General features: G+C 45.7%; 1 protein-coding gene across 14 annotated transcripts in view; it reads left to right on the top strand.

The window, feature by feature from the left end:
• Nucleotides 1-15590, top strand: part of DMXL2 (Dmx like 2) — a 530204-nt gene that overhangs the window by 33948 nt on the left and 480666 nt on the right. For all 14 annotated transcript variants that reach the window (XM_053365737.1, XM_053365727.1, XM_053365736.1 and 11 more), the window contains exons 7-14: nt 1310-1488; nt 2794-2983; nt 5740-5914; nt 8366-8608; nt 10362-10639; nt 10859-11552; nt 12321-12442; nt 13754-13843. In XM_053365737.1, coding sequence (XP_053221712.1) covers nt 1310-1488; nt 2794-2983; nt 5740-5914; nt 8366-8608; nt 10362-10639; nt 10859-11552; nt 12321-12442; nt 13754-13843 — 1971 coding nt within the window. The remainder of the gene's footprint in view (nt 1-1309; nt 1489-2793; nt 2984-5739; nt 5915-8365; nt 8609-10361; nt 10640-10858; nt 11553-12320; nt 12443-13753; nt 13844-15590) is intronic.

Raw genomic sequence — 15590 nt, 5'->3', positions numbered from 1 at the left:
ATTTTCAGGGGATGTCTTATTTTTCCATGGAAGAAGAATACGGTACACATTTATTGTCTAATTGTGAGTCAGCCAGACTCCGCCAGGGCAGAGCAAGCAGCAGGCGGCAGCTTGTCCTTGCGGCGGCGCGGGCTCTCTGATTTAAAGAGACCTTGCACTGCCTGAACAGCTCCGGCTGCGCTGCGGCCAATCACTGAGCTGCGCTGTGGCGCCCTTCGCTACGGTCCAGAGGAGTCAGACGCCTTATGGTAGCTTCGGGGGCCTTATATTCCGGGGAGGCCTTATGTTCAGGGGAGCCCTTATTATCGGGGAGGTCTTATTTTCGGGGAATGCCTTACATTACAGCGAGAGGCAAAACTGGAAGTTGGTCTTATTTTGGGGGGATGTCTTACTTTCGGGGAAAGACGGTATATTCCATAGGTAACTAGGACCCTCGTACCTACGGGACCGCCTCTCCTGGTATGTCCCACAGAGGAACTTACGGTCTTCAAACAAAAACATCCTGAAGGTCCCAGGCCACAAAGAGGTTAGGCTGGCCTCAACTAGAGCCAGGGCTTTTTCGGCTGTGGCTCCAATCTGGTGGAACGCTCTGTCACAAGAGACTAGGGCCCTGCGGGACTTGACATCTTTCCGCAGGGCCTGCAAGACAGAGCTGTTCCACCAGGCCTTTGGCCAAGGCACGGTCTGACCCCCTCCTTTGGCAATCTTCACAGAACTTTAGCCTAATGGTTGCCATCAATTTGAGTTGAATTAATTTTATAATGGAATGATTTTAGAATGTTGTACTATTTTATTGCTGTTAGACGCCCTGAGCCCGGCTTCAGCTGGGGAGGGCGGGATATAAATAAAATTTATTATTATTATTATTATTATTACTATTATTATTATTATTATTATAACACTAACGCAAACAATGGTCTTCAGAACACCATTTTGTCTGCTGCAAAACCAAGGCAGAACTGGTGATATTATTTATATTTTGTTTCTTCTGTATGGCTAATTGTCATTTTGGTGTTGGATCTCAATTATGGGGGAGAAGCATTGAGCTGTGCCCACCATGTAGGAAGCAATATCTACACAGATGGGAAGCATCTGTTGAGGGTTTCAGGGAAGTTTCTCCTAGTCCTATCTGCAGACCCTAGCAATTGAACCTGGTACCTTCTACATGCAAGAACATCAACTGAGCTAGGGCCCTTCTTCCTTCCCACATTACAGCCCTAATCTAATTTCCTGCAGCTGTTTTTTTTAAAAAACCACAACTGTAATTATGCACGTACACTGTCAATTTGCTATGTGTTGGTTTGTCTAGGATGATTGTCTCTTAAAAGTCTGGTATCCGATGACTGGTTGGAAATCCTCTCTTCTCCCCCAAGAGAGTGAGGAACAGAAAAGGACCTCCACACCGGTTCATTTCGCCTTTGTGTATCTGGCACATCCTCGATCGGTGACGGGATTTTCGTGGAGAAACACAAGCAAGTTTATGCCCAGGTTTGAATTTGCTCCTCCTTCCCCGCCTCTAAAAAAAAGGTTCAAACCTGAGTGCAAAAACATAGGCACCCGTCACACATTAATTTTACAGTTTGCATGCTATAAATTAGGGAGTCCGTGCAATGGAATTACAGTGGAACCTCGGTTTTTGAGTGTCTCGGAAGCCGAACAATTCGGAACCCAAATGCCAAAAACCCAGAAGTAATTGCTTCCGTTTTTGAACACGTCCCAGAAGTCGAACGGCTTCCGAGGCGAGTTTTTCCTCCCCCCCCATTGACTTTGCAGCCAGCCCATTGATCCTTGGTTTTTGAACATTTTGGAAGTCGAACGGTCTTCCAGAATGGATTACATTTGAAAACCGAGGTTCCACTGTATCTTGTACAGAAAGGTTAGGCAGGTAATGCAGAGAGTCTCAGGCCAGGGCCCTATGAGCTTCCTTACAGATCCTATTCATGTTTACTCAGAAATAAGTCTCACTTGGCTCAGTGAGGTTTACTCATGAGGAAGAGTGCAAGGATTGCATCCTTAGCTAGATGCAAGGGACTTGTGAAAGCCTAGTTGCATTTTTTTAAAAAAGCGACTTTACTTTTTTTTTTAAATTTACTTTTATGGCTTCACAAGTAAGAGTACTGAAGCTGTGTATATTTGTTAACGGCTGGTCCTCATGTAGCACCAGAGACTGCTTTGGAAAACTTCCATCAGTTTTAGAAGTAGCCTTCCCTGAGTTGGCTGCTGTTCTTGGGTTTTGATTTTTCGGGGGGCGGGGGCGGGTAGAGAGCGGTAGTTTGGACTGAAAGGGAGCAGAAAGGAGTGAAATGAGCTCCACTGTTCTTTGCATTTTTGCAATAATTTATCGGTGGTTAGATCTAAGCACAACTGGGACACTGGGACACTATTATGAAGCGTCACTCCTAATAGCAAACACAGCTGATGAATGCTGACAGGATTGGAGCCCCTAAGGCAGGCATAGGCAAACTTCGCCTTCCAAATGTTTTGGGACTACAACTCCCATCATCCCTAGCTAACAGGACCAGTGGTCAGGAGCAAGAAAGGTGATGGCATGCTCAGAGGAACCCAGAAACCAGCCCCATGTCCAATAAGGATTGTGCATGCTCAGTAGCCAGGGAATGTAGATTTAACAGTGTGGGTGGGGAGAGCAACTTTTAGGAGGGGAGGGCTACGCTGCAACCTTTTGCTACAGGCCCCATGTCTTGTTTCAAACATCCATCTTACACTCAGTACTTCCCCCAATTCTGTGAACCTTTAAGCTACAAGTGCCAATATCCCTTCTTGAAATTCCTTTAGGGGGTCTGTTTGCAACGTGCTGCTTACTTCCTGCCTTGATGGTATTTGCCGGCTGTGGGCAGAGACCTTGTTACCCGAAGACAGCCTTCTGGGGGAGCAGATTTGCGAGACCAGCACTTCCAGCATTAGCAGCAGCAGCAGCTTCTCCCGTTCCGGAAGGCACAAGGACAACATCCAGCACGCTTTAGAGGTACGGCGAGCTAAGCAGCCCGTTTCCCAAGTCTTGTTTTTATGCCTTGAGCTTCACAATTCACATACGTATATTTTGTATTTATGCTAACTTTTTCTTTTTTTTCTTTCTTATTACCATGTGTTCGACTGTAACACAGTATACATCGCTGATATGATAAAACAGAAAAGCAAATTAAATTTAAAAAAAAAATGAAATACATCAGGCAACATATACTTCTGAATTACAAAGTACATGGTTTAGATTGGGGTGTCCAACTGGTCAATCATGATTGACAGGTCGATCCCCAGATGTTCGTGGTCGATCGTGGGATCCTTATCAACAGCTTTGACCTGCCTCCCTAAAAAAAGCTCAACACATCTGAACTCGCTCCCAAATGGGTAGATTTTTTTCCCTGGGAGTAGATTGCAGTCTTTTGGGAATTGGACTTCCCTGGTTTAGATCAAAGATGGTGCCTGCGCTCAGGAACACACAGAGCCTGCATTCAATTCCTATACAGTAGTTGCATGATGAGAACCAGCTGGAAGTGATAAGAATTATCTTCCTATTGTTACCCTTTCCACCAGGGTAAGCACAGGCTATGACCTCACAAGAGTGCCTTCTAGGAATTTCCAGGGAATTCCATGTGTCTTAACCCCTTGCTCACCTATCAAACGTGGAATTTTATATTTTGACTGGAACATCCTTTCTCCACAAAATGCAGGCACTGCAGGGCTCACTGTCTGGCCCTCGGGACTCTCCTCAGGCCAATCCCCCTCCCCATCTGTGCTCTGTTCCCTCCTCAAGTTCTTTTGCTTGCCTGGGGTTATGTCATTGAACTGTGATGATATCTGCTGCTTACCTGAATGCTTGGAATGTAGCCTACTGTGCAAAAGCCACATCTGTTGCTCCGCCCACTTTGGCTCTGGCCCCGCCCCCAGCGCCATGTGGCCCCTGGAAGGCTGCCTATGACGAAGTATGGTCCCTAGGGCTGAAAAAGTTTCCCCACTCCTGCCGTAAAAGCATTGGAGAGCTAGGTCTCTTAAAGTCAACAAATATATGGCTGTGAGACAAAGCAGTGCTTCTGTATACCTTCATCCCACTCTCAAAGGAACAACAAAGCTACTCCTGCCTGCTCTTGTTGGCCTGTAAAGTAGAAATCAGTACACAACTGGATGTGAATCTTAGGCCCTATCTGCACTATACATTTAAAGCAGCATCAAGCCACTTTAAAGAGTAATGGCTTCCCCCCAAAGAATCCTGTTCTCATAGAGCTATGATACCCCTGTTCTCATAGAGCTATGATACCCCTGTTCTCATAGAGCTATGATACCCAGAGTTCCCTGGGAAAAGGGATTGGATGGTAAACCACGCTGCGAACTGGTCTTGAATGGGGTAACTGTGCCCCTGAAGGACCAGGTGCACAGCCTGGGAGTCATTTTGGACTCACAGCTGTCCATGGAGGCGCAAGTTAATTCTGTGTCCAGGGCGGCTGTCTACCAGCTCCACCTGGTACGCAGGCTGAGACCCTACCTGCCTACGGACTGTCTTGCCAGAGTGGTGCATGCTCTAGTTATCTCCCGCTTGGACTACTACAATGCGCTCTACGTGGGGCTACCTTTAAAGGTGACCCGGAAACTGCAATTAATCCAGAATGCGGCAGCTAGACTGGTGACTTGGAGTGGCCGCCGGGACCACATAACACCGGTCCTGAGGGATCTGCATTGGTACGTTTCAGAGCACAATTCAAAGTGTTGGTGCTGACCTTTAAAGCCCTTAAAGTCCTGTATACCTGAAGGAACATCTCCACCTCCATCGTTCTGCCCGGTCACTGAGATCCAGCACCGAGGGCCTTCTGGCGGTTCCCTCATTGCGAGAAGTGAGGTTACAGGGAACCAGACAGAGGGCCTTCTTGGTAGTGGCACCCACCCTGTGGAATGCCCTCCCTTTAGATGTGAAGGAAATAAGCAGCTGTCTTCTCTTTAAAAGACATCTGAAGGCAGCCCTGTTTAGGGAAGTTTTTACTATTTAATGCTGTATTGTTTTTAACACTTGATTGGAAGCCACCCAGAGTGGCTGGGGAAACTCAGCCAGATGGGCGGGGTATAAATAATAAACAAATTATTATTATTATTATTATTATTATCATCATCATCATCATCATCATAGCTCTGTGAGGGGAATGGGGAAGTCCTGGCCACTCTCAGCACTCTTGGCAAACTACACTTCCCAGAATTCTTTGAGGGATACCCTGAGTGGTATGGTACTGTTTTAAGTACACAGTGCAGACAAGACCCTAAAGGGGAAAGCCCAATGACTGCATTCTGTTTTTAGCATACGTTTAAATTTGTTTACTTACCAAAAAATAATCTATATGCTGCCTTTTGACCTCATTGTAGGTCATTTATAGCTAATATTACAATGAAATCACACTCTAAAGACATTATGTATCTGAAAGTAGTTCCAAAGTAGGTGCCAGCACACTAAAGGCCTAATTTCAGTACCATATGGAACAGATCTCATGAAAGAGACAAATATATATATAAAATTAAATAAAAATGAGTCATGTACCAAGCTTTTAACGGTTTCTTCTACTAGAAGAGGAAATGAAGTGTGAGGGATTTATTGTTAGTTCTGCCCAATTTTAGAAACAGAAACTATTTGTGTTTTCCATGGTTGAGTTCTCATAATAGGCCAGCCTTATGTGTGCGCGCTCTCTCTCTCTCTCTCTCTCTCTCTCTCTCTCCCTCTCCCTCTCCCTCTTTCTCCTGCTTCAGACAATTCATCACTTGAAAAACATGCGAAAGGGTCAGCGAAGGTCCTCCGTACTGATCACTCACACTGAGGATCTCCCTGATCAGCTGGGAACACACGAGGTTCAGCGGCACATTTCCCACCACGCTAATGCACTCTGCCATTTCCACATAACTGCAAGCATCAACCCGAACACAGGTAAAAAGAGAAGCAATTCATTCCCTGGGAACTTGGTCCACAGGTTGTCCTAGGGAGACCTTGAGGAATGGAATCTTTCCAAATTCTAATGCAAACTCACCTGATCTACACCTCCTAGGCCAGCCTTCAGTAGGCGTCGCCAATGTGGAGCTGCCCAGAGGTTATTGGACTCTCTGGACGCAGGTGGCACTGTGGTCTAAACCACTGAGCCTCTTGCGCTTGCCGATCAGAAGGTTGGCTGTTCGAATCCCCACAACGGGGTGAGCTCCCGTTGCTCTGTCCCAGCTCCTGCCAACCTAGCAGTTCGAAAGCACACCAGTGTAAGTAGATAAATAGGCACCACTGCAGCGGGAAGGTAAATGGTGTTTCCGTGTGCTCTGGTTTCCATCACAGTGTCCTGTTGCACCAGAAGCGGTTTAGTCATGCTGGACACATGACCCAGAAAGATATCTGTGGACAAACGCCGGATCCCTCAGCCTGAAAGCAAGATGAGCGCCGCAACCCCATAGTCACCTTTGACTGGACTTAACTGTCCAGGGGTCCTTTACCTTTTACCAATTGGACCAGGGGTCAGCACATTTTTTCAGCAGGGGGTCTGTCCACTGTCCCTCAGAACTTGTGGGGTCTGGACTATATTTTTTTTGGGGGGATAACAAATTCCTATGCCCCACAAATAACCCAGAGATGCATTTTAAATAAAAGGACACGTTCTACTCATGTAAAAATACGCTGATTACCAGACCGTCTGCAGGCCAGATTGAGAAGCAATTGGGCCGGATCCGGCCCCCGGGCCTTAGTTTGCCTACCCATGTTGGACTCTCAACTCCCCTCAGCCCCAGCCAGCATGACCATGTTGAGTGGTGTAGGGATGGAATCCAGGAACCTGTGGCCTTGGAGATGCTCACCATGTTGCAGAAGGCTCTCCTAAACTAATGTGCAATTTGGAATTTATCCCGTGCTTGACTAATGTGTGATTTGGAGTGCACCTGTCCTTCATTTAGCACACTTACCTGAAAGTTGAGGTGTGACTCTCAGCTTAAATTAACAAGCACACCCCCACCCCCAAAATACTCATTTTCCTTATGTATTGTGTCTGCTAGATTGGAAGTTTGAGGGTTGGCTGAGGAAAGCTAAAAATAAGTTATATAAATTAAATGTGGAAATGGAGCAAAGTGGGCTTAGACAGAATTAGATTAATTATTTCATCCCTATTGTCCTGTGTGAAAATGCCAAGAAAGATGATGTGTGTTTTCCTTGCTTTGGGCTCCTTGCCTGAAGCTTGTGCATGTTTAAAGAAAACAGTGTTTATGGTGACATTGTTAATTGTACTTCTTGGAAAGCACTTTCCCCCCACATTAACAAATGTTATCTTGGCCTGTTCTAAATGTTTTGTCATATGTATATTTGGATTTCCTTTCTGTGGTGCACATTAGAAACACGGCTTATTTAAGGGACCCTTTGTGCAGTTATTTCTGTGTTAACGTTGTTGTTGTTGTTGTTGTTGTTGTTGTTGTTGTTGTTGTTGTTGTTATTACCAGTCCTTTGCCAGCTGCTTCTGGTGTGGATTGCAACAATTTAAAATCCAGAATTAAAAACAGCTGAAACAAATGACAATACAGGAGTAGGATGGGTCCTGAAATATTGCGCTATTCAGTTGATTCTTCTGGATGGAGGCTTGCATGCTTCCTCGGCTCCCCATCACATAGTTTTCTGGCAAACTCTGGCTTGTATTTGCCCTCCAGACCAGAATAGGAATTCATACATTAGAAGAGGATTTCCAGATTCTGGTTTAGAGAACAGATGCAAATAAAACAATTATTTATTTACCAATTATTAGCTATATTTACCTATTACATTAAAAGGGACTCAGGTGGCGCTGTGGACTAAACCACAGAGCCCAGGGCTTGCCGATCAGAAGGTCGGCGGTTCGAATCCCCGCAACGGGGTGAGCTCCCGTTGCTCGGTCCCAGCTCCTGCCAACCTAGCAGTTCAAAAGCACGTCAAAGTGCAAGTAGATAAATAGGTACCACTCTGGCGGGAAGGTAAATGGCATTTCTGTGCACTGCTCTGGTTTCACCAGAAGCGGCTTAATCATGCTGGCCACATGACCCAGAAAAACTGTCTGCGGACAAACGTTGGCTCCCTCAGCCAGGAAAGTGAGATGAGCGCCGCAACCCTATAGTCGTTTGTGACTGGATTTAACTGTCAGGGGTCCTTTACCTTTTACCTATTGAATTGCAAACTGAAAATGAAGCCAAGAGAGAGTTGCCAAGCCCACAGTTCTTGAATGACCCTCCATGCTATGGTTTAGTTCTATCTTACATAGCACACATCTTCTATTCCTCAACTTTACAGTCATTTATACAAGACCACTTTCCTGCAGAAATATAAATCATCTCTTAAATATCTTAGACTTCTTTCCTTTGGGGGAAAATGGTTTTGTTTCCCCAGACATTCCGCCAGCTTTGCTCAAGACGGCTTTTCACTTGGATGAAGGAAATGAAGGCTTTGTGGTTCATTGGCTAAATAACAAAGAATTCCATTTTACATCCTCGACTGAAATTTTTATGCAACACCTACGAGAGCTTACAGATCAACAGATGAAACAAGCAGAAGAAGATGCTGACGAGGAGGAAGGAGAGGAAGAGAGAGAGAGGGAGAGGGAGAGAGGTTTGCTGATGAAACTTGATCACGGTTAGTAGCATGGCTTCCTTTTCCTTGATGTCTGCATTTGATGAGTATTTAGAATGGGGGTCGGTAAATTTGTCCAATCCTCTTTTAAAACTGTCCAAACTGGTAGTCATCACCACAACTTGTGGGATGTTTCTGTTAGCATCCTATAGCAATTCTTGTAAATGACTTGAGAGATGCAACAAAGACTCTTTTCTTCCTTTCAAAATGATGTACAGTGGTACCTTGGTTCTTGAACTTAATCCGTTCTGGAAGTCCGTTCGACATCCGAAAACCAAGCCGCAGCTTCTGATTGGTGCAAGCGCCCCGGTAACAATAACGTAACAGCCGCATCGGACGTTCGGCTTCTGAAAAATGTTCGAAAACCAGAACACTTACTTCTGGGTTTTCGGCGTTCGGGAGCCAAAATGTTCGAGTACCAAAGCGTTTGAGAACCTAGGTTCCACTGTACTGAGCCTCATGCATGCTGTTTTGTTGTCAGAAGGGTAGCTTGGTACAATCTACCCAGAATATTTTCCTCTAAAAGATAAAGACTTCCTAATTTGTAGGTAGCAGCTAGACCATGTAGTTCAGCAGCTGTTCACTATCCCCAGCTCATAGTTGGTAAGGGAAGGAACTAGGGGACCACAAAATGTTGCCAAGGAGCACTGGAAGCTGTCTTATACTGAATCAGGCCACTGACCCATCTTCCTCAGGAGAGCCAGTGTGGTGTAGTGGTTAAGAGTGGTGGACTCGTAATCTGGTGAACCAGGTTTGCTTCCCCGCTCCTCCACATGCAGCTGCTGGGTGACCTTGGGCTAGTCACACTTCTGTGAAGTCTCTTAGCCTCACTCACCTCACAGATTGTTTGTTGTGGGGGAGGAATGGAAAGGAGATTGTAAGCTACTTTGAGACTCCTTCGGGTAGTGATAAAGCAGGATATCAAGTCCAAACTCTTCTTCTTGTTGTTGTTCTTCTTGTTCTTCTTCTGCCACAGTATCATCGACCAGCAGGGACTAGCAGCAGGGTTTGGCTTACCACTCATGGTTTGGGTGAAACAAACCATCAACCCAGGTTCAGATGACACAGCAAACCAGGCTCTGGCTTGTTTTGCCTGTGGCAGCAGCAGGTTTGGAGTGCTGTAAGAACTTCTGAGCAGTGAGCACAAGCTCGCTACTTCTTCACGCTAAAACATGGCTTGTTTTTAAACCAAGGATGAGAAACCTATGGCCCTCTGGTTGCTGTTGAACAACAGCTACCATCATCCCTGTCCGTTGGCTGGGCTGACTGCGGTTGCTGCTTTTTATTAGACCTGCTAGTTGCTTGTGACCTAGAGGTCTTCAAGTGGCATAGAAGACACCTGGCGTCTAGCAGCATCTGGAGGGCCACAGGTTCCCTACCCCTCTTTTATTTGCATACGGTTGGTTTGTATAGAGTTGTTTCATTTGTATACTGCTTATTACAACAGCAAAAAATAATTTAAGTGGTTTACAGTAGGCAGTCTAAAACAGGACTTCCCAAACTTGGGCCTCCAGCTATTTTTTGGGGCTACAATTCCCATCATCCCTGACCACTGGTCCTGCTAGCTAGGGATGATGGGAGTTGTAGTCCAACAACAGCTGGAGACGCAAGTTTGGGAAACCCTGGTCTGAAATACACAGTAGACAGTCTAACATAAATAAAACGCAAGTTTTATTTACCTTGGAGGGTAAGAAAATACGTTGATGTGCAAACTGGTCCAATGCATCTGTTTCATGTATTTTACCTTTGATTCCAGAATTGTCTCTAGATAGAGAGTCTGAGACGGGGACTGGCACGGGATCCTCAGAACATGAAGATGGGGAAAGAGAAGGGAGCCCCAAAATCCTTTCACCAGCTGCCTCGCCCATGCCGCTTCCCACTGTCTTGTTAGATAGGAAAATTGAATTGCTCCTTAAGGAATGGAACAAGAACCCAGACATGCTCTTTACCATCCATCCCGTAGACGGCACCTTTCTAGTGTGGCACGTGAAATATTTGGATGAGTATAATCCAGGGATCTTTCGGCAAGTTCAGGTATAGTGTTTCAATGGAAACTGCAGGTGGCCCTTTGCGCCTCGGTTGTCGAACGTTTGGGAAGTCGAATGGTCTTCCGGAATGGATTACCGTACGTTCGACAACCGAGGTACCACTGTATATACATATACTTGGGGCAGGGGGATATTGGGACTTTTCCTATAAAAATATTACTATTTGCCTTAACACATTCGCCTTATTTCCTTCCCTTTCCTCTAGGTTTCATTTTCTTCTCAGATCCCCGTTGCGTTTCCGTCCGGCGACGCCAGCTCCCTTAGCAAAAACATCATGATGTACGCCTGCACTACGTCCACGAAAGAAATCAGCGAGGCGCTGCTCCAGAAGAGAACTAGCATTTCCGACAGCCTGTCTGGATGGAGGCCGGGATGCTCCCAGGACAGCTTCAACGCGAACATCACGGTGCCCACAGTCATGATGGTTTCTAAGCACATAGATGGCTCGCTTAACCAGTGGGCGGTTTCTTTTGCGGACAAGTCTGCTTTCACGACGGTGCACACAGTCACCCACAAGTTTAGGTACTGCGGGCACCGCTTTCATCTCAACGACCTCGCTTGCCACTCGGTTCTCCCGCTCCTGTTGACGTCTTCCCACCACAACACCCTGCGGACCCCGGAGGCCGATCAGCCGTGGGACTCTGATGGCTTGAACAAAATGATGGACCCCATGAGGCACCTGAAAGGTTCTTCCAGGCAGCAGTTTAGGAACGCAGCGACGCTTACATTCCACGATCCAAACGCCATCTACAGCGAGCTGATTCTGTGGCGCGTGGACCCCATTGGTCCTTTGTCGTACACGGGTGGAGTATCGGAATTGGCTCGTATCAATTCTCTCCATACCTCTGCCTTCTCCAATGTGGCCTGGCTCCCAACTCTTATTCCTAGCTATTGTCTCGGTGAGTGCTGTTGTTGTAGACAATAAAACTTGACGGAAGCCAGGTTTTGTTTTTTAAAAAAGAAGAAGATAACCTTTATGAGCCATGACTTTGCCCAACTTCCAGAAATATTTCTTCTTATTTTAGTCCCCCCCCCCCCCTTGGGGGAATGCTCTTCTGTATTTTAGTTCGGAAGTTATATGAAAAGGTAAACCCCTCTAGTTGAAAGTTTTATTTCCCTGGGTGTTTGAGCGGCATAGCAAGCAGTTAGTGCAGAAAATGGGTCTATGGTGTGGCGATTGTGCCTGTCTCCTTCAAGGCGAGCTTTGAGTCATCAGGTTGTATCCAGCTAAGTTTTACACAGGTTGACCAATGGACAGGGCTAACTTAGATGTGTTAATTGCAACGGATACAGTTTCCCCATTTTCATCTGTTAAATTTTGGAAGGGCGTAGACAAGCACTTCGTGCAAAACAGCCTTATTTCAAACTCAGCTAGAAGTTGCGAGACTGCAGCAACATTCTTAATAATAATAATAATAATAATAATAATAATAATAATAATTTATTATTTATACCCCGCCCATCTGGTTGAGTTTCCCCAGCCACTCTGGGTGGCTCCCAATCAAGTGTTAAAAACAATACAGCATTAAATATTAAAAACTTCCCTCAACAGGGAATTTGTCGCATTGGTGGAATATTACGAAACTGCTTAATACCTCTCCAACCATAACTGCTGAAACATATAGCTTACATTAAATGTCAAAAACTGACTCCTGCCTTTAAATTAGGTACCTACTGCAATTCTGCAAGTGCTTGCTTCGTGGCATCGGATGGCAAAAACCTGAGGCTATACCAAGCCGTGGTGGATGCACGGAAACTTTTGGATGAACTGAGTGACCCAGGATCCTCTGTAAGAAGTTGTTGTTGTTATTTATTTTTATTATCATTTATTAAATTTATATACCGCCTTTCATTCTAAGATCACAGGGCAGTTTCCAGTACAGAAACACAAAATACATAATATAATAAGAGCTAAAAAAGAAGAACCTCCCCCCCCCCATCCTGTAAATATATGTACAGGATTTTTTAATGCCACCATCATCGCAGAGGTATCTGTGGGGCAGATATATTGATTGAAAATGTATTGTGTTGTAACTTTTGTATATATATTTTAAAAAAATGAAGGTGCCAGAGGAGCTGCCCTGGGAGAGCATTGTTAATATGCTTCCCAAAGAGGACAACAGAGGCATCTTGGGCAACTATTTTGGCTGGTAGCCTCCGTCCCTGCTCAGTGACTTTTCTGTCAAATTACAAGTACTGATTAGAGGGCAGCTATTCATAAGCTACTCCTGCCAACCTAGCAGTTTGACAGCACGTCAAAGTGCAAGTAGATAAATAGGTACCGCTCCGGCGGGAAGGTAAATGGCGTTTCCGTGCGCTGCTCTGGTTAGTCATGCTGGCCACATGACCCTCGGCCTGTAAAACAAGATGAGCTCTGCAACCCCAGAGTCAGCCATGACTGGACCTAATGGTCGGGTGCCTTTACCGTTACCTTTATTCATAAGCTAAGGATAGAACTTAAAGAGGGAGTGCAATCTGTACGATCAGGTTGCAAAGAGAGTGAGAATTCATACTAGCGGCTGCATTATTTTCTAAACATCAGACCATACGCAAACTAAGGGACACGGGTGGCGCTGTGGGTTAAACCACAGAGCCTAGGACTTGCCGATCAGAAGGTCAGCGGTTCGAATCCCCACGACGGGGTAAGCTCCCGTTGCTCGGTCCCTGCTCTTGCCAACCTAGCAGTTCAAAAGCACGTCAAAGTTCAAGTAGATAAATAGGTAGGTACCGCTCTGGCGGAAAGGTAAACAGCATTTCCATGCGCTGCTCTGGTTCACCAGAAGCGGCTTAATCATGCTGGCCACATGACCTGGAAGCTGTACGCCCGCTCCCTCGGCCAATAAAGCGAGATGAGCGCCGCAACCCCAGAGTCAGTCACGACTGGACCTAATGGTCAGGGGTCCCTTTACCTTTACCTTTACTTACACGCAAACTAAAACCATGATGATCTAGAGCAGGGTCAGCCAAACCCCCATGCTGGCTTGGAGTTTATGGCACAAAGTGGCTACTTGTCACCCAGATGCTATTGGTACCAACGGGACTTCAGCTGCAGCTATTAGCTTCAAATACAAATACTCTCCCAACTTCCCCTCTCTTTCAGAAACTCATCGGTGAAGTTTTTAACATTGTGAGCCAGCAATCAACAGCTCGGCCAGGATGCATTATTGAACTAGATGCTATAACCGACCAGGTAAAAAATTAGTTAACCCTCTAATGGGTCATTTAACCATGGCTGGTGCTTGTTTGTTTGCTAAGTAAAGACCAGGAGTGGGGAAATGGTGATTAAAAACCAGAAATCTGTGCTGACAGTAGGGATGGGCAACGTTTCTCAGCTTCTGTGGGTAGAGAGTGGAGGCATGTGTTGGTGGTGGGCTGGGCCAGAGGGGAAATGGGCCAGAGAAATAGATGTAACATACTTTTGCACAGTATTCTACATACCAGCCACACAAAATTCAGAGGCTTCCTTACTTAGGACACCTTACATCCAAAGCAACGTTCATGTTACAATCATGGCTCCCTGCCAAAATAGAAAAATCCTGGGAACTGTAGTTTGTTAAGGGTGCTGGTGGCGCTGTTGTCTAAACCACTGAGCCTCTTGCGCTTGCTGATCAGAAGGCTGGCAGTTCGAATCCCTGTGCCGGGGTGAGCTCCTGTTGCTTTGACCCAGATCCTAGCAGTTCGAAAGCACACCAGTGCAAGTAGATAAATAGGCACCGCTGCGGCGGGAAGGTAAACAGAGTTTCTGTGCACTCTGGTTCCTGTCACAGTGTTCCGTTGTGCCAGAAGCAGTTTAGTCATGCTGGCCACATGACCTGGAAAGTTGTCTGGGGACAAACGCCAATTCCCTCGGCCTGAAAAGCGAAATGAGCGCCACAACCCCCTAGCCGCCTTTGACTGGACTTAACCGTCCAGGGGTCCTTTACCTGATATTCCCCTCCCAGAGCTACAATTCCCATAGTCCCCTGGGAAGAGAGATTGGTTATTAAACCACTCTGAGAATTGTAGCTCTGGGAGGGGAATAGAGGTCGCCTGAAAACTTTTCAGCACAGTTCCCAGGATTCTTTGGCAGAAGCCATGGTTGTTTGAAGTGGTATGAATCTGCTTTAAATGTATAGTGCAGATGGGGCCTTGCTCTCACTCACACGTACATTCACCTCCACCCACCCTCAAATTACAAGATAATGGCCACCATCTGTTAGCTGCTACAGATGATTATGTCCAGTAACAGTGCAGTCCTGCACACTTCTACCCTGAAACAAACACCCCTGGGCTACATGGGAACTACTCTCAGATTGCACACATAGTTGTGACAACATTCTATTCTGCTGTTTTCCAGCAGAATATTTATTTATTTAGTTTGAATAACCTGTTGGTCTCTCTGTATCTGTTTACAAAATGGCATGGAAATCACTTTGTTACAAACGTTTAAATAATTGCTATCCTGCATTTTCCAGAAAAAAATATTGTTGTTTATTATGTGCCTTGTTTGGAACCTGCATATTTAGAATAAATGTGCATAGGAGTTTTCAGGGAGAAGGGTTGGGATTCCCCTAGGATTTTAGCACCATTATAGCCAGCTTATAAATTTTAGGCCTTGGCAAAATAATGTGCTCCTTTATTAATCCTCAAACCAAACCCTCCAAAAGGAAGTCCTTAGTGCATTAGGTTTTTTGTCTAGCTCCAAAGGGATTTACTATTAATTTTGTTCCCTGCTGTGTTAAATTAATCAATGGAACACATCCTGCGTAATTAATCAAAGAAAGCTTTGAGCTTACTCTGCTTCTGTAGCAAGCCTGCTGCAGATTTTTGAGCAGCATTTTAGATTCCCTATGTCGGGCTGAAATGCATGACTCCCAAAGCTTTTGCTAATGGTAATGATCCTGCCCTTTCCACTTTGGAGATCAAAAGGAGTCTGGGACGTCCTGCCAGGGACCAGG

This window comes from Podarcis raffonei, chromosome 14 (assembly GCF_027172205.1).
Source record: "Podarcis raffonei isolate rPodRaf1 chromosome 14, rPodRaf1.pri, whole genome shotgun sequence".
Lineage (NCBI taxonomy): Eukaryota > Metazoa > Chordata > Lepidosauria > Squamata > Lacertidae > Podarcis > Podarcis raffonei.
This window is presented reverse-complemented; position numbering and strand designations above follow the sequence as displayed.